The 19873-nt window shown below is 38.3% G+C and overlaps 1 protein-coding gene across 2 annotated transcripts in view; it reads right to left on the bottom strand.

Annotated features, from left to right (window-relative positions):
* The window catches only part of SCFD2 (sec1 family domain containing 2), a 270209-nt gene that overhangs the window by 166530 nt on the left and 83806 nt on the right, over nucleotides 1–19873 (bottom strand). For both annotated transcript variants that reach the window (XM_069456865.1, XM_069456866.1), the window contains exon 5: nucleotides 13272–13521. In XM_069456865.1, coding sequence (XP_069312966.1) covers nucleotides 13272–13521 — 250 coding nt within the window. The remainder of the gene's footprint in view (nucleotides 1–13271; nucleotides 13522–19873) is intronic.

Raw genomic sequence — 19873 nt, 5'->3', positions numbered from 1 at the left:
CCTTTTGGGCCTAGAGGATCCTCCTTAAACTCTGATTAAGAGTAAGTTTACTGTAGAGGACTAATGTCTCCTAGAACTTGGGACATGAATTCAGCACCGACGTTCTCAATTTTCTTTCCAATGTTAGTTTTAATATCTTTATATTGACAATATACCTGTGCCTTCTTTATTCTAGGCATTTTGACCTGAATACATCAACTATAAAACACATATAAAACAAAATTCCACCTGATACCTTCACCCAGGAAGCATATATGGGATCTGACTTTCTACTTACCAATAGATTTCGCACATCAAAATACTAACAGTAGTTTTCTCTGGGTAGTGAGTTTACAGGTAATTTTAAATTCCATTCTGTGTTTGTTAAACAACAAAAGATCTTTCAAGAATTCCAAAAGGAACAAGTATGACTTTTATAATTAGGAAATAATTTAATTGTAAAATTTTAAGGAAACTATAAACATAGAGCTTTAAAATTCACCCAAGTGACAATCCTTGCCCTTCCGAAGCTTATATTCAAAGAATTATACATAATTACACAGCCACACATGACAGGCACAATCACCACGACTTGCATGTTGAAGGGCAATCACATGGTGAAAGTAGCTTTAGTTCTAGGAATTATTTTAGTTGACAGTTGCTCCGATGCTATTTTCTAAGACACTAGAGAAAATTCCAGACAATTATCTTTAGGCATACAAAAAGTTGAAGCAATTATTCAGGTGTCAGTGACATTTTCATCCATTTACAGGTAAAATATCAAACTCAAGAGAGGGAAGAGAAGATACTTGTATGTTTTAAATATGAAAATATAAACCTGGTTTATTCACAAATGTTATGGTGGCCATATCTAGTTTTTCTATGTCCGTGTCCCCTCCGTTGTGGAGGCACTCCACCTCTGATCAAGTGGCAATGATGGGACTGTCGATCGCAGGACTAAACCCGCTGCCCATTTCTCCAAATTCCTACCCCCACGGCTCCCCCTCTGCACACATGCAGTTATGGCCACGTGACTCGGCTTGGCCAAAGGGCACCCATCCCTCCGGCAACAGTGACTGAGGGTCAGTCAACTTCCTTTCCTGGGATTGATCTACAACCTCGGGAAGAAAAGAGCTCTCTTTTTGCATGGGTTACTATTCTGGAATGACATAAACCAGGAGTGTCTGGGAAGGATGAGGGGTCACACAGAGGCAGCGGTGATAGGAAAGAATGAGGCCACTACCTAAAAGGAAAAAAAGCATGGAAGATGCAGAGAATCCCAGTCATACTGGTGGAGTTCCTGCCTCGACTCTCCTAAATACAGCTCTATCTCTGGACTTCCCATAGAAGCAAATATGAAAGGCAAACACCAACCGAAAAACATATTAGCAAAATATGTAACTAAGTGTTAATAACCTTAATAATCGAAGTGCTCTGATTTTAAATGATTAAGCAAAAAATGAATGACTCAGTAGGAGAAAAAGAAAAAGGTTATGAGCAGTAATCAATAAAATGAAATTTATATGTGGCCTCTATATTGTTCTTTCTGTTTTTAAATTTTCTACGATGGGAATGTACGACTATAATAATTGAGAAAAAAGTTTAAGGTGAAGGCATTAAAATATCAAATTTATTTTCAGAATGCTGTCCTAGCATCAGTACGCACGATGAATGGGTGTGTAGGCACGGAGTCAGGGATATCAGAGAGAAAGCCATGGGTCAATGCGTGTCTGAGGATAAAGAAGCATCTTTGGACAGACATGAGCAGCATCTCAAAGGAAACAGAAACGGGCTGCAGGGTGTTGCCGACTGCTATAGCGGGTGAAGGTGAGTCACTGTCTCCATTGCTCCCCTCCAGATACTATGGTGCATCCATGAAAAAGACAGAATAGCACTGAGGAGGAGCTGATTTGGAAGTAGGAGAGGGAGTATACTGACTCAGATAAAAATAAAAAGCATACGAAGCTAGAGCCATAGGACAGAGAAAGAAGAGGACTTAGATTTGCCTAATACAAGATCCTCACGTTACGATGAGGATATCGAGTCTGCAGCAAGCTCAGCGACTTTCAGGTTACACACCTACGGGCATATTTAGGAGTAAAAACTAGGCCTTCTCCCCACTCACATCACACCATCTCTCCTACTGGATCCATAGCTACGTGCTCAAGAAAACTACCCCCGTATTCCATTCTATTCCAACTTTTTCATGATTGAGAAATTTATATCACATCTAACATATAGTTAATTAGAACCAGTAATAACTAATCTCTTAAATAATTAATCGTATAATCACATAAACAATTATTACTGTTGGCCTTGTGTGCAGACACAAAAATTAGTGACAAGGATGGTATGTCTCATGCATTTGTGCACACACGAATATCAGTGCAAGAAGATCCATTCTAGTGTCTCAGTTAAGAATAATCGTTTTTATGACGAGGCATGGAAAAATTAAATACTTGAAAAAGTAATCTGTAATGATCCCTTACTATGTTACCAAAATTATTTAACTAGCTACCTCAATAGGCAGCTCTAAATATCTTTCTACACAGCTTGTGATATATTTTAAGTATTATTAAACGTTTTAAACTTCACTTGACATAGCTGTTTAGTAATATGTGCTGTGGTTAACTATTTTAGTATGTTGGATAATAAAACTAAATGTAACAGTTCCAGCATTTCTCATGGGAGTGATTTAGGGCAGACATATGTTCTTCATCAGAGTTGCTAGCAGAAATCTTAGAAATCAAGAGGAAAAATAGGCCCTATTATACCAAACAGTGTTGCAAACCATGATGGAAAACAACAATCTTTAAAGCTGTTTTTTTGGTGTCGTCTTGTTTTGTTCTGGCAGCCCTAAAACAAGAAATCTGAAACACTAGAAATGAAGGTGTATTCCTTAATATAAAAGTCTAATACTGGCATGCCACAATAAATGAGAATCCATAAATTAGAACCAAGAGATGAGGCAAAATCCTTTCTGAAACAAACTTTTGCCCTACATCCTGAAGTCTTCCTTTGGCTAAGTGGCTGGATTCTATAGCCAGGGTTTTGTCCACTGTCACCTACTGTAATTAGCTAAAGTTTTCATTCAAGTGTGGGTAACATGAAGACTGGTGATGGACTTTAAGGATCATTCTTCCAGTTACCATAGCAACATCCTTGTCATCACCAAGCCAGGAGCCATGCTCAAGGTTTAAGGAACAGTTTCTCAAGGGAAAGATATTTGAAATCTTGCAAACTGTGTTTCAGTTGGAATAGTATCATTAGGAGGAGAAATAAGCAGAAATACATATTCTGAAATTTGATGAATTACTGAGGGAAAACTGTGAGATGAGGGAAGAAGGCAGAGGTGATAGTAAAGGAAGCATAAGAGGAGAATTTCTTATTAGCTCCTCATTTTTTACAATTCTCGGTTTGGAAGTACTTGATATTAATATTTAACTAAGAAGACTAACTTTCTACAAGCCTGGGGAAAAGCAATTGGCCAAGTGTGAAAAATACTTTGAAAGATCTACCTCCTCTAACATAATAAACAAAATGTCAATGCCTTGTGCTAATGGAGATGAAAGCTTTTATAATTAAGTGGCAGCCGTTAATATCTTATAAACATATACTATGTTTACCTGAACACTTCAAAAGAGGAAGGCTACTATAAATAAATCACTGCAAATCAGTTTTTTCTGTTGCTTTTAGAGTGTGGCCTTGTTTTACTATGGATAAGAGCACATATATGCTTTCCAGTAGAAAGTAGATCTGCAGGTACCGTGAGCTGCCTTCCCAGCCCAATCTAAAACAAATCCTCAACTCCTTCCTCATTCACAGTTGACGAAGATACCCCCCCCTTTTAGATTTCTGCCGGGGAATACAAGAGAAGCCCAGATGAGAGCTCACGAGACGATGCCTTCCTTCCAAGTGTCCTTAAGGACAGTGTTTTCCATCCATCCATCCAGGCACATTTAGGTTGTTTCCACATCTTGGCTATTATGAATAGAGCCGCAATGAACACCAGAGTGCTAATATCTTTTTGAAACAATGCAATATTATTCTGCCTTAAAAAAGAAGAAAATTCTACAACATGTGACAATATGGATGAACCCGGAGGACATTACATTATGTGGAATAAGCCAGTCACAGGACACATACTGCATGATTCCATTTACATGAGGTGTCTAAAATAGGCAAATTCATAGGGTCAGTGAGTGGAATGGTGGATGCCCAGGGTTGGGAGAAGGGGAAATGGAGTGTTGCTTGCTAATCAATAGGCATAAAGTTTCGGTTATGCAAGATGAGTAAGTTCTGGAACTCTGCTGTACAACATTGCTCCTATGGTTAACAATATCGTATTGCACACTTAAACATTTCTTAAGAGGGTAGACCTCATGTTAAGTTTTCTTACCATAATAAAATAAAAATTGAAAGAAAGAACAGTACTTTCTAAACCAGACCTGTCTTTCTTCAGGTCTGTTCCTGTTATATGTGGTTGATCTTAAACAGGCAATGGATCGGTGAGAAGAAAACACTTAGGAAACAAAAATACTTCAATATAAAAATTTTTTAAAAGTTGAAGAAAATTTTAATAAGCATGCTCCACTATAAAGATAATGTATACATTTTATGCAAATTGATGTGAAGTTTTTTGATTGTTCCAGTTAGAGTAACAGGAATCTCTGTGCCATTATTTTATGCCAAAGTTTCAGGAATTATAACACATAGCAAAGGAAGCATAGCTCTAGCTAGAAAAATACTATCTTCACAGAACTTCAGGAGCACTTATACACCTTTCCACAAAACTCACTTTTCACATTCCCATAAAGTCTTAGAACTTAGTACAATTCCTATCACAGCGTAAGTCCCAACGTCAGTTCCCATGCTAGGAAGCTCTTCCCATGGAGTGAGTCAGACTTTCCAGCTAGCTTTATTGCAGAGATATCTTCTTTATATTAAATCCAAAACTGCCTCTCAGCATTTTCTGTCCAATAGACAGAGTTCTGTGAGAGGTCTACTTCCACTTAGATGGTATCTTTACAGAATCTATTTGAAAGAAAAACCTATGCTACCTAACTGGTAATCTTATGCCAGATTAAAATTTAAACAAATGTAATTTTTTTTTATTTTAGTTAAAAGAAGTCAAAAAAGGAGATCACTAGGTACCTTCCTTTGCTTTCTGATGGAACTATAGGGCATCATTTCATCCATCTGGAGATCTAGTAAGTTCTAGAGTTAGAGATTCAAAAGCATTCCTCTGTAAATCAATGCTTGAGGCAGGGGCTCTAGTATGAAGATTGCAGACTGCAAGCCCAAAAACTGAATTCTGTCCTCCAATGTGATCTCTTTGACTCATACAATGTTTTATTATACAAAGTAAGCCACTTTCTTAAACTTTGGTGATTTCAATTTTTTAAAAGAATCTAGATTCCTAGTTTTTTGAGAAATTGACAATATAAGACTCATGTTCTGGCAAAAATAAGAAGATCTCCAGTTTGACACAGTCTCCACCATTCCCTATTGCCCCCTTTAGTAACACTGTATACCCTTGCCATTTATCATTGCATTTTCACTGTTGCTTTTCCAAAATCTAACGTACTTTACTTAGTTATATTATTTGCTATAAGCATTTGAGTTTGAGACTCTTGTTGGAACCTATGATTTCAAATATTTTTAAAGTATAAAGATACTATATAATTATGCTTTGGGTACCTGTTAATTGAAAGAAACAAAAAAATTCTGTAACTTTAGCAATATTTTAAAATAAATTTATCTTTTATAAAAGCAAACACAATAGCATCTACAAATATTTATATATTTATATGCTAAGAGTAACACTTAGTTTATGCATGATACATAAAGCCCACATGAAGCAGTGAACCTTTGGTCTCTGTCCTGTGTTTTCCCAGGGATCCATGAGTCAAAGGCTGGGAATCACTGGTCTAGTAAAAGAATTCTGGAACGGGAATCAGGAGACACAAACCCCAGTCCCATCCCTGCATGGAACAGGCTATCGGTTGGTGATTTGAGGCAAGTCAGTTAACCTTTTGTGGCCTTGATGTTCTCATGTGCAGAGTGAATAGACGGGAAATTGCTGAGAGCATTTCCATCCATAAAATGCATAATACTATCCCTTTGAGTCCTTATTCCTACCATAAAAACCCAGGCAACTAGAAAACCTCCCAAAAGTATACCTGGATTTATTAAATGAAAGAATTTCCGTGGAAAAAAATGCAAACAGTGAAAACTATAACTCTACTATTCCTAAATTTAGATACAATATTATATCCTCTGTCCCAAAACATGTTTGAAAAACTAGTAATATATTTGTAAATAAGTTATCTCAAAGAGAAGTTGACATTACAGACAAATTCACCTGAGCTCAGATATTTGGGATATATTTATTAGACATGTAAATTTATGGGCTCAAACTTACGTGTTCTTTTCCGATCAAAGACAATATTGTGTATGAAAGTGCTTTGAACACTAGAGTTTTATTATTTAGGATTATTAGGAATTATAATGCAGTTATTACCTGGTATTACCCTATTCTTTGTCTGTAAGGAATTCTATTTGGTCAGACCTAGTACAGTAACTGACATTCTCTATTGATACATATCACGTAATACCAAATCATCATAACGTTCATTTTTACACATTTTGGATACTTCACTAATACTTGGTATATTTATTATATTGTTTTACATTGTTTTCTGTGTTAGTCTTGTCTCTTAATGTCTCTCTAAGTTCTCTGAGGATGATAAGGATGATGATAACAACAATGACAAAATAGCAGTAATGACAAGGATGATGACGTAGATAATATACGCTAACAACACATTATGCACCAGGATCTGTGCCAAGCACTTTGACTATTTTATCTCACGAGTTTGGTACTATCACCATTTTGTATATGAGGAACCTGAGAATCAGTGAGGCTAAATGACCTAGTCAAGAGCACACAACTACTAAGAGTCGGAGGCAGAACCAGAACCCAGATCCACCTGACTCCAGATTCTGTGCTCAGAGCCTCTGAACACTACCGCCATGGTTCCAAGGTTTTGATGCTTACAGAGCTTAGACTTACATAGACGCGTTCAGTAAATATTGATAAGTTGGAAATGTTTGTGATGTAAGTCCACTAATACTAGCACACAACAGATTATTTCAGTGTACACTATAAAAATTTTCGATATTATAATTGTAAAATGAAAACACTCTGAGCATCTATTCCACCTTCAGGTATATTATCTTGCCTTAGAATTTCCTCTGTCAGGGAAGTCTATAATGACAACTGTAGAAAATACAAGTTTCTTACCTAATATCCATTCACACTTCCTTTCTTCTAACAGAATCCTCACTTTGTTCAAGACAAATATAAGCCCAGTTAAAAATACGCACTCATCAGATTCTCTCGCAGCCAGAGGTGAAAACTAGTTTTAGCCAAGGATGCAAGTCTTCTGCGTGGGGTTTTCAAGAAAGCTATTGTTTTCCTAACAGAAAAGAGCAGGCTCTGCTAGTATATGCCTTTCACCTTCCTCCTTCCTCCCTTCCTGCGGAAGCATGAGCAAATGCCCAGAGAGGTGCCCATTACGACAGTGATGACAAAAACCACACCTTCAGGTCACTGATGAAGGAAGTCAGAAACAGCATAGATTCTGCCTGTCTCTGAACTTCTTGCTGAGAAAAATAAATCCCTATTTGTTAAGATAATCTGGTAAATTTTTCATTACATACATCTGGGTATCCTAATGTATTCAATGATATAGTAATCGATCATTCCAAATTATCAACAGGAAGTAAAATAAGAGCTTAATACATGTAAATTACAGTTCCTATGGTATTATCATGCCTTAGAGTGCTGGTTTGCTCCTAATAGGTTACAGGTGTGCCAAGCTGCTGCTTCACCTCAGTCCACAGGTCAGCTGGGTAGGGCTTAGAGTGGCCACAGCCCCCAGGGCTGGTTACCTCTGACCACAACAGTCTCCCACGGGGGCTCACCGCAGTATATACGCGAACATTCTCGTTGTCTACGTGCACCACAATGTAAAAAAGCTTGGGAAGCACCACCCTATATGACAGCTAGGTGCTATCAAAATAATAATGGTGATGGGGGAAGAAATTACCTATTTACAATATTATATGTACCAAAAATTCGTTAACACATAACATCATTTTATAATCAGCAAAATCATAGGGGGTCAATAGGGCAGTTTTGTTTAATATCAAGGTTCAAGGATGGTTGATTTGCTCACTAACACACTCTGCTAGGAAATGGCAAAGCCAGGACTTTTAAATCAATAATTTCTACATCTAAACACATGCTTTTTTGGATACACCTCCCCATATCATGACATTCCAAGGTTATACAGATCTTTTAAAATAGCATTTTGATTTCATTCTCTGAAGAAAATTCAAATGGTTTTCCTTTGTTTTCTCTTGTGACTGCCATGCAAACCTAACATATATGGAAACTGATACCCTCTTTGAACTTAGCAGGACTGAGAAAGCACAACACTAATCAACATATTTAGGCTGGACCAATTTTCTTTTTCCAGCTTCCTACCCCCAACATTCAGAGAGCCAACCGTTGTTATTTTATGTGAGTAGAAAAGAGTTTTTGCTCACCACTCTAGAAATCTCCCAAAAGGTACCTATTAAAGAGAGCAGATTAAAAAGAAAATGGGGCCGGGCGCGGTGGCTCACGCCTGTAATCCTAGCACTCTGGGAGGCCGAGGCGGGTGGATTGCTCAAGGTCAGGAGTTCGAGACCAGCCTGAGTGAGACCCCCGTCTCTACTAAAAAAATAGAAAGACATTATATGGACAACTAAAAAAATCTATATAGAAAAAATTAGCCGGGCATAGTGGCGCATGCCTGTAGTCCCAGCTACTCGGGAGGCTGAGGCAGTAGGATCGCTTAAGCCGAGGAGTCTGAGGTTGCTGTGAGCTAAGCTGACGCCACGGCACTCACTCTAGCCTGGGCAACAAAGTGAGACTCTGTCTCAACAAAAAAAAAAAAAAAAAAGAAAATGGCATGTTGCCATTGACCATGCTTAAGATTTTGTTTTGTTTGGCTTTGTTTTGCCAATCACAATTTCTTATTATCCTTTCCGTACAAGGAAAGAATATAGGGAAATGAAAGAAATTGTCAAGAGCAAATTGCATATTTAACAGATAAAAAGGAATATGAATTTTAAGCACATGACAATCATTGTCAAGAGATATTATAGAAAGATACAGAATTTAAGTGTGCTACTTCTGTTTTAGAAAGCTAGACAACCAATCAATTTCAATGGCTAGAAATAATATTTTAATTTCTTTATAACAATATGGAAATAAAGAGGATATACGCATGACAATAGGAAGGTATGGGAAATATCTACAAGTAGCCAATCTAGACAGATTAAAAAGCACAGGCAATATCTAAAATATTAACCAGAATATTAATTTTCTGTTAGGAAATAAGGACACAATGAGGTTGTTAAGCATGCATGGCACAAAACAATGTATGTAAGCAAGCACGAGTTACAAAATATAATAAATGCAGCTGTTAGAGGTAAGCTTGTGGCAGGTTTAGAATCTCATATTTAAAGACATACGCTCCAGATCCAGAATATCCGGGTTCAAATCTTGGTTCTACCACTTAGCAGTTAGGTGATGATAGCACACTTAAGTTTTTAGTACTGAAAAAGGGTTGTTTTCTTGATCCTATCAATTAAAATGGTCAAACTGCAGAGCTGATCATAATCCTGAAAGACACAATCCTGAATGCTATAATCCCAAAGGTTGAAATCCTAAAAGATCAAAATCCCTAAAGTCCAAAATCCTGAGAATCCCAATCCCAAAAGATCAAAATCCTGAAAATATAATTCTGGAAAAAATAATTTTGAAAATTCTTCACAGATATTTATTTACATTTTAAAAGGGGAATTTATCTTGAGAAACAAATAAAAACATAACAGAACACCTCATGGGCCAACTTAGACAATAAAATAGGCAGTAATAACATTTTTGCAAGCATAAATACTCAAGTATACTAACAACAGTCACATGGGCATAACAGTTAAGATGAGACAAACTGTATTCATAAATAAATAGGTCAAAAAGGGAAATGTATAAACGTATATCACTATGCTTGGTAATAGTGTAAACCCAGCTTTATAACTGTGGTCGTTTGGAATACCATGATGACAAACAACCTAAGTCTTTTGATGAGATCAGTCGAAAACGGTGCTGGGTCTCCACCACATATGCAAACACCCAAAGAATGACGATCTCAAGAAATTTTATCTTTCACAAATGCACATGTGCAAAAAGGAATTTCTTCATTTATTGAGGAAGTTTCAACGTTTTTATATATGCACATAATGCTTGCACACAAAGTCAATATTGTGATAATGCACTTTTGTGGAGTCACAATTTGCAAAAAATGTATAAAACAAATTAAAACTCTCTAAAAGTCTCTACACAATGTATCCTCCAATTTATACCGGATGCTGGTCGTGTGGCTCAGGCTGAAAAAGCCTCAAGACCCGGTAGATCGTGGGGAAAGCCTGGACTTCTGATGTCCAAGGCAACAGGACAAAACTCTGTCCCATCTCTCAGAGAGAGACCAGTTTGCCTTCTGTATATGTTCTCCCCAGGCCCCTAGATGATTGGATGGTGCCCACCCACACTGAGGGCAGATCTTCCCCACCTGGTCCACTCGGACTCATACACCGATCTCCTCTGGAAACACCCCACAGACACATGCAAAATAATACTTTCCCAGTTTCTAGGTATTCCTTAGTCCAGTCAAGTTGATATCTAAAATTAAGTCCACAAGTCTACCCCTTGTCAGCTTGACACCCATACTCAGTTTCCAAATAAAGACAATAACAAAAGTAATGGTTCTGCCTAACATGACACAGCTATCCTGTGATCGTGACTTTGGGATTTTAGATGTTAGGGATTTAGACTTTAGGGATTTTGATCTTTCAGGATTTCAACATTCGAGATTATGGCATTCAGGATTACGTTTTTTGGGATTATGATCCAAACCTGTAAAACTGCAGCAGTATATAAAAAGTAGAATTTTTATATTCATTAATTGCTTGCTTTCAATAATTCTTTTTAACCAAATTTTCGTCAATCACAATATGTGCGCAGGGCATAAAATAAATTTTCCCACTCAATAACTAGAAAGCCAAGACTATACATTGGAATAACGTAAGTGCAACACTGTAGGCATAGTCACTGTGAAAGCCAGGCTAACTTAGTTCCAGCATACGCTAAGCAAATTTGGAAGGCAATTCAGTTCTTCCAGCGCATACTGGGATATCCCTTTGTATTCTACAAGATTGAGTCACCACTGCCCCAATGCTATGCTATTACTTTTTATCCTGAGATATAAGTTAAATATTCTTCTCAGCAGCTAACTATAAACATAAACCCTCCTTTCCAGGACATGTGACTTCCCAACATAATTCATAAGGGGTACGTCTATACTGGCCAAGTAAAAGTCTTTCTTCAGAAATAAAGAAATTTTTGTGTCCCCAAAAGCTGATACTTGTGTGTGTATGTACGTTCTTATGTTCTAGTGGTAAGTTTACTTATGTCAAATTTAAGCAACACATCTTCTCTACCCTGTTTAAACTGTATATCCTAAGTTAATCTAGGCAGGAATGTATACTTATTATTATAAATTAAGATGTCTCTAAAATTTCAAAATTCACCAAAATTTCCACAAATTCTGATTTTTAATCTTCAAGTATTGAGCTTACAAATTTTCCTAATATAAACAAGCATGAATGCACAGAAGTATTTTAAAAGCAAGAAAATGCAATATCCTGAGCAATCAGAGAGAAACCAATAAAAAATGAAACACCACACCAATGAACACCTCGAGCGAATATTAAATGAAAACTCTTACGGCATGACTTCAATTCCAAAAATAACATAGCAACACACGGGTGTTACAAAAATCTATCCAAATAACCTCAGTCAAAACACCATTCTTGTTAACTGTTTGTGCAATTATGCATCTGAAGAATAAATTCTACTTAAATTCTCCTACCATTCAAATTTACTGTAAATCAAAGCACTGTATTCATCATTTTAAACCTTTCTAAGTCAATATTTATTTGTAGCCAAACACACACGTAATCCACATACAGTGCTGTACTTCATGAAATGGGAAAAAATTTCATGAGTTTTTCTTAAGTAGGTTTTAAGTTGGCAAACACGTTCTATACTAAGCAAGGAAATGTTTCATTTCTGTGGACACTTCATTCAGTTTGCTGCTTGTCAGGGTTTCATTTTCCATAACCAACCAGAGCAAAGGTCAGCGGCGTGCACAAATGACGTACACGTGCATGGGACACTGGCATCCACAGCTACGCAGCCTGCCCCTGAGAAATCCGCATTCTCCCTCAGTGAGGCCCAACAGTTGAGCCTTGCTGAATGGACAGGTCTACACAGATCACAGATGCATGTAAACACACACGCATACACACACACACAACTACACACACACATTCACCAGTGACTGGAAATGCAGTATGTTTTTAAAGCACTCATGGTTTACACATAAGCTTTAATGACTTCTCACTGTCATGTAGACACAGGCTCAACTCATACTAATGGAAATCAGCTTGACATAAATACAAATAATATTGAATTTGATATAAAATAACACAAATAGATGCCTCCGTGAGTTACACTGCAGTTCTTATTAGAAGTGAAAATAGTTAGGTTTTATGAAATTTAATCATATATTTTCCCCAAAGTAGCAGAGCCTGCTTTACCGGGATGTTTGGGTATTATTTTGGATAGTACCAATTAATTCAAATTCAGAATGAAATATGAGAAGTCAAAATATGAGACCACTCCTGAAAATGGCAATTTCCAATCCTATAACATTGTATAACATATTAAAGAAACAGTTATTTAAGTTTGAAAAGACAATCTCAATGACAATGTATCAACAGAAACCCTTTGAATAGGATGCACTACATTTTATTTTACCTTACAGAGAGCATTACGCTCTGTGAGTATTTCGCTGTTTTAACGAGGCCTTGGCTCTAAAGAATACGAATTCTGACAAGCAATCAGAAAGAAGGCCATCGCACCACTGTGCCTGGAAAAGAAAAACACTGCACTGAAAACTTCTGGTCCTAGCGGCCGGCTGGCATTCCGCAGGCCTCCTGGAATTCTGAACAACTCCTGTGGACATGGTCACATCCACTTCCTGAAATGACCTTTATTTTTAAGCCTGTTTTCTCTATCAGGATGTTTGTGTTCTATATCTTTGTTAAGCACCCACCTGTGATTTTTTGCAGCAAAGGTGACAACTCAGACTCCTCACAAAAGACCTGAGCCAATGCTTTCTTCACTTTTTCTTCAGCCTCACCCAGGTCTTTGTCCACCGTGAACTCTCCAGTGACAGAATAAACATATATCAGCAGGACGAGCAGCTCCTCAGGGCTGTAGTCGTCCTTAGTCCTCTGATCTGAGGGCTTAATCATGGGCAACAGCTGGTTTAACACAACGGCCATCGCTGACTCCCCAATGCTCTGAAATAAAAAATGATCACATGAAAATAAGTCAATCTTATACAAAGACATAATTTATGCAGCACATTAGTCCAAAGACGGCTTGCCAACAGGTCTGTGATGTTCACTAGAAAACCACACTGCTTTTCACCTGTGTGTTTCTTGTCCTGGAGAGAATACCGCAAGAAGTTTGGCATTGGAGTTTTTGTTCTGAAAGATCTCGTTTATAAAAAGGCTAGACAAGTTGCAGACCCTATTATATCATCTTAATAGTGCTTATATAGGAATCCACCAATTTTAAAAATAAAAATGTAAATATTTCACACACTTGAAATTTTAAATAAAAATAGTATATTTGTAAAATAATATGATTTGAAAAACAAACATGGCAGTGTCTATATCTCCAAATGAATGCTGATACTCCTTCAAAGGAATCACTGCAGACTTTGCAGCATATTCTTTTCAATAGTCTCTATATTGGCAAATATTAGAATATTTATAGCAAAAAAAAGTCATCTGCTAACTCTGCTGAACAGAATAAGGGATCAAACTGGGTAATGTCACTTAGGGTTCAAGATTTCTTTGAGTGAGTCTACAGGTAACTCATGTTAAAATTTTTAAAATTCATTGCTTTTAGCTCTTCTACCAACTTCTTGAGTGATGTTTAGCAAAGAATTTCAAAATTCTTTGCATGTGATAATAGCATTGTATTATTGGAGTAGTTGCATAACTTCCAAGAAGCTATCCACATTTCTAGCAGAAATTCTGAGATTTTTGGTGAATAGATAAATCCCCATTTTAAATAATGCAATTTAATTCCACTTATAATATAAAATAACCCTATAAGATAAAACTCCACTATTTGTATTTATATTGAAATCAGGGGCCAAATTATCACAACTTGCAACTTACATTATTCATTCAGAAGTGTTCATTGAGCACCTACTACATTCTAGGTATAGGTCTAGGGACACGGCAGTGAACAAACAAACTGCTCTCATAGAGTTTACATTCTATTTAGGGAAAACATTTAAAAAGCTAAAGAAGTAAAATGTAAAGAGCAGTCCTCCCATATCTGTGGTTTCATTTTCCATGGTTTCACTTATTTGTGGTCTACGGTGGTCTGAAAATATTAAATAAAATAAGATATTGAGAGAGAGACAAAGAGAGCACATTCACATAACTTTTATTGCGGTATATTGCTATAACTGTTCTATTTTATTATTAGCTATTGTTGTTAATCTCTTGCTGTGCCTGATTTATAAATGAAATGTTATCATAGGTGTGGATAGGAAAAGACATAGCGTGTATAGGGGCCAGTGCTAGCTGTAGTTTCAGGCATCCCCAGGGGATCTTGGAACGTATCCCCTGCAAATAAGCGAGGACTTTTGTAGTTATTAGATAGTGGTAAGTGCTAAGGAGAAAAATAAAGGAGGGAAAAAAGATGGGACTTTAGGGTGTGTGTGTGTGTGTTTGTTTGTTTGTGTGTGTGTGTGTGTGTGCGAATATGAACTATTTTACATGGGAAAAGCCATGTTTAAAAGGGAATATTGGAATAAAGAAAAACTCTTAATCCATAGAAACTCTCTCCGTTTCTGAAGAGAGAGCTAACAGCAAACAGCTTAATGTTGTTCTATAGTGGGACAATTACCAAAAATGAGCTTTTCTAGTCAAGTCATTCCCACACCTGGAAAAATTTGGATATATCATCTCGAGGTTAAGGTTCATAATTATATTTCATACCCAAAAACAGCTGTTACCATTTATTTCCACTAAAAATCTTGGATGTTCACGATGTACCACACAAAAATGAAACGCTAAGTCTTTGGAATGGATAAGGTAAAAATGGAAGAGAACAGAACAGAGATTTCACTGGTACATGGTGACAAAACATGATTTACCAAATATAAACACACAGACTCCTCCGAAGGACCAGGGGCCAAAGGTCTAAAGGCGCCCTAGGACTTCCCTGCAGCTTCAGGAGTCTCTCTAGAGGAGCCCTCAGTGTTCTTTCTGTGCTTTACAAGCGGCCAAAAGCAATTTAAAGAAAGGAGCTGGCCTGTAGGAAGAGGGCTGCGAAGGCCGCAGCTCTCCTCTCTTGCTGTTACTCCTTCACCACCGCCTTGGATGGGGATGAGAAGATTCCTTCATTGCTGTGCATCTCACTTCTGAAAAGCAGGTGTATACAGAACGCATCTGTCCTAGAGGAGCCCTAGGTTCTCTCCCCAGAGCAAAAGGATTTTTTAAAAGGTAGTTATAAAAAGTAAAACAGAGTAGGATAATCATCGTAATCATCTGTAAAGATTCACTCACTAACATCTGGCCTTTGGGGCTTCGTTTCCATTGATCTACGGTACGTGCTAGAGAGCAAAACCCCTCATTAGTGACACTCAGCAGACTTCTACTGTAGATACCGATTGCTAAAATTACATTCTAAGCACGCTTGATGCAGCTCAAGAAGTCAATAAGTGAGTCGAATACAAAACCAAGAATACAGACCCGTCTTGAAGAGGCCTGGGATATGGTGGAAATAAGGAGACTCCATTTTAAAAAGCCAGATTCCAATCCTGACTGTTCCTCCAACTAGTTCCTTAACCTCTTGGCATCTCTTCGTCTCTAAACGGACGTACTCTGACTAGAAGATGGCCAGGCAATAAATCACGTTATGCCCAGGTCTCCTTTTTCAGTTTCTTTTCTCCCTCCCCGTTTTTCTCACTGTACCATTGGTGGTAGAAGGCAGCGAGTCACACTCTCACTGCTGGCTACGCAGCAAAATACAAATGCTCAGAAAAAAGCTTTACTGTAGATACAGACGGACGAATCCAGAAATAATTACAGATATGTGTGTAACGTGGGCTCCACACATACGTGTATTTCCCAACTGTCCACTGAGAGAATCTAGAAGTGGTGACACCCTCGTAACAATGAGCACACTGGTGGCCAGATCTTAGTTTCTGATATAATTCTTCAATAAAAGGAACCAAGGATCCTTGGAAAAATGGCTGACTCTGGGATGGGGCAGGGAAAATACAAGACGAGCCTAGGCCGGGCGCGGTGGCTCACGCCTGTAATCCTAGCACTCTGGGAGGCCGAGGCGGGTGGATCGCTCAAGGTCAGGAGTTCGAGACCAGCCTGAGCAATGAGCGAGACCTCGTCTCTACTAAAAATAGAAAGAAATTATCTGGCCAACTAAAATATATATAGAAAAAAAAAATTAGCCGGGCATGGTGGCGCATGCCTGTAGTCCCAGCTACTCGGGAGGCTGAGGCAGTAGGATTGCTTAAGCCCAGGCGTTTGAGGTTGCTGTGAGCTAAGCTGACGCCACGGCACTCACTCTAGCCTGGGCAACAAAGCGACACTCTGTCTCAAAAAAAAAAAAAAAAAAAAAAAAAAAAAAACGACGAGCCTAGAAGATCTTACAGTGTCAGAAAGTAAGAAAGTGCTAAAAAAAAAAAAAAAGATAGAGACATGTCAAAAGGACACAGGGGCCAACTGAAAGACTTCCCAGTGACCAAAACTAAATGATTTGAACAAGAAAATAAAAAAATAAATAAAAGTAGTATTTGATTATAAATCAACATATACAGTAAATATCTATCAGTCCACATGGACATAAATGGGTGATTAAATTAATAAATATGAATACGGGGGAAGAGACAAATCTTTCTTACAGAATTCCAAATAACCTACATAGATGCTCTCCCTTTCAGGAGGTGGAGCTCAATTCTCCCACTGCTTGAACACGGGCTACATGCAGTGACTCGCTTCTACAACACAGAGTGTGGCGAGGACAGGGAGGAGGATGTCTATCTTAGCTAGGAGATCAAGGTTGACACAGCCAGTGATGTCATGTTGATATTAGATGTCCCTAAGGTGATGTCCTCTTCCCTAAGATGATGGGACGAGAACGGTACTTCACCTTTGTGATATTCTTCCCCCAAACCCATAACCTCAGTTTAACCATGACAAAAACATGAGACAAATCCCAATTGAGGGACATCCCACAAAATGCCTGACCAGTACTTCCCAAAACTGTCACGGTCATGAACAACAAGGAAAGACTGAAAAACTGTCACATACTGGTTGAGACTAAGAAAACATAACTACTCAATGTAATCGTGGTATCTTGGATGGGATCCTGGAACACATAAACGACTTTAGGGAAAAACTAATGAAATCTAAATAAAGTCTGGAGTTTATAGCTGATAGTAATGTACTCATGTTAGTTTCTTAGTTTTGACAAATGTACCACAGTAATATAAGATTTTAACAATAAAAGTGAAGGATATACAGAAACTCTGTACTATCTTGGGAACTTTTCTGTAAATCTAAAACTATACAAAAATAAAATGCTTATGGAGAAGGGGAGGGGAGGGGCAGGGAAGGAAGGGAAAGGGCAGAGAGGTGGGGAGAGAAGACTTAGAATTGGGAAGAACTCCTCCGACCAGAGCCAGGGGACTGACCCAGGAAGCAGTGGACTTCCCAACAACGGCAAAGGGAGGCAGGGTGGTCATTGGGCAGGATGGAGCAGAGGGAACACTGCACCACCTTGGCTTGGAAGGTAAGCCAGACCCTCCTAGTGCTAATATAAAAGCACGGTTCCAGACTGAATGTATACCCATTTTCTGCTCTCCTCTGCTCTCAGAGTGGTACCTCAATAAGAAGGAAGTAAAAGATCAGTGATTTCCTAGATTGAAAACCTTTTTAAAGGTGGAAGAAAGCATCTCAGGAGGATTAACAATGAGGATGTGGGAATAAGATGATACCCCTGGGTTTGAAGCCTGGCTGTACCACTTACTAGCTATATGACCTTGGGCAAATTATTTAACTTCTCCAAGTCTCAATTTCTTCATCTGTAATATGGAAATAATACTGCAAATGCCTGAATATTAGGCAATCCTGTATCATAGGCTTCCATTTGCATAACGCTGGGACAAGTGCTTAAACTACCTTTGGTTTAAAATAATCCCCATAGTTGGGCACTCTTTGTAAAGGCTAAAACACAAGGTGACTATTTCCTGAGGGCTAATTTTGGGGAAAACACTTTATCTCATTTAGGAATGCACAGTAATAGCTTTTGATTCATCAGATTGTTCTGAAGATTTAACAGCAGAAGTGAACCACATAGCACATAACCTCAGATAAATACAAACTATTACAATGACTACCACCATCTACTACCCTGTAGGCTCCTTTCTTGTCCAGCAGAACTGATTAAGATGGCCGGTAAGGGAATGAGATACCTTCTAGGAATAGGAAGTTAGTAGTCTTAAAGGAGGGAGGGGCAGCCTACAAATATTGGGTTTGAAACCACATCTTGGAACTGAGCTGCAGCAGTCAGTAAAAGGTCAAAGGCAATATAAACATTATTAAGCACTGCCGTTTAGAAAGAACACGCATAGCAAAACATTACCAAATTTAAAAAATGGCTTCTTTATAAAGTACTGGGATTAAGTTTCTCATTCATTTTGATATAAATGGACCCACTAGTAGGAGGTAGAAGACTTGAGCTGTGTCTAGAGTGACAAAATCTTTTGTTTATCTGCAGTCTGGGGCTTGTGTTATTCTTGAATGAGTCCCCAGTAACTCTATACAAAAGGCCCTCTGTAAAATGTGTGTTGTCTTTAAAAAAGCTGACCTTTTCGGTTGAATTAAAATGCCTCTGCAAAGTCAGAGTTTGTCTCTGTGCTGGCTACGTATGCAGGCATGAGCAGCAAGCAGACCATGGTCCGTGTGGCTGCAGAGCAGGCCAGGCTGGCCCTCCACCTGCTCCTCGGTGGTGCAGAGGCTGCAGACACGCAGTGAGACTCCAAGCCATGCTAAGCCACTGCTCGGGGACCCGTCTCCGCAACTCCTCCAAGCTTCGCCCAGCCATGGTGTGTGCAGGTTCATAGGACATGGCCAGTGGGGGCCTGAGGGAGTACCCAAGCCTCGCCTGCCCAAAACATCACTTGCCACCACTTGCTATAAGACTTGCCACAGGCTTTAAATTCTCATAATTAAAGTCACTCTGTTTCTTTGGGATTTGGGCTCCTTTTTATAAGCCCTAAGCAAAATACAAAAATGTAACTTGGTGTATGTAAATTCACTGATGCATTCATGTATCAACAAATGCATCAAGAAATATTTACTATGTACACACATATTCCAGACACTATACTGTGCACAGAAAAAACCAAGCAAGACACAAGATTCAAGAAGCTTACAGGTGAGTAGGGGTAGGAGAAGAGAGTTATGACAATGCAGTAAATAAATTCCTTAGCAGAGGTATGCATCCACTTTGGAAACACAGCAGAGGAACACCTCAATCCTGGAACATATCAACTGACACTTAGGATATCAACTGAGTTTTAAGCAGTCAGAAGGTAGCATC

Source organism: Eulemur rufifrons, chromosome 24, assembly GCF_041146395.1.
Source record: "Eulemur rufifrons isolate Redbay chromosome 24, OSU_ERuf_1, whole genome shotgun sequence".
Lineage (NCBI taxonomy): Eukaryota > Metazoa > Chordata > Mammalia > Primates > Lemuridae > Eulemur > Eulemur rufifrons.
This window is presented reverse-complemented; position numbering and strand designations above follow the sequence as displayed.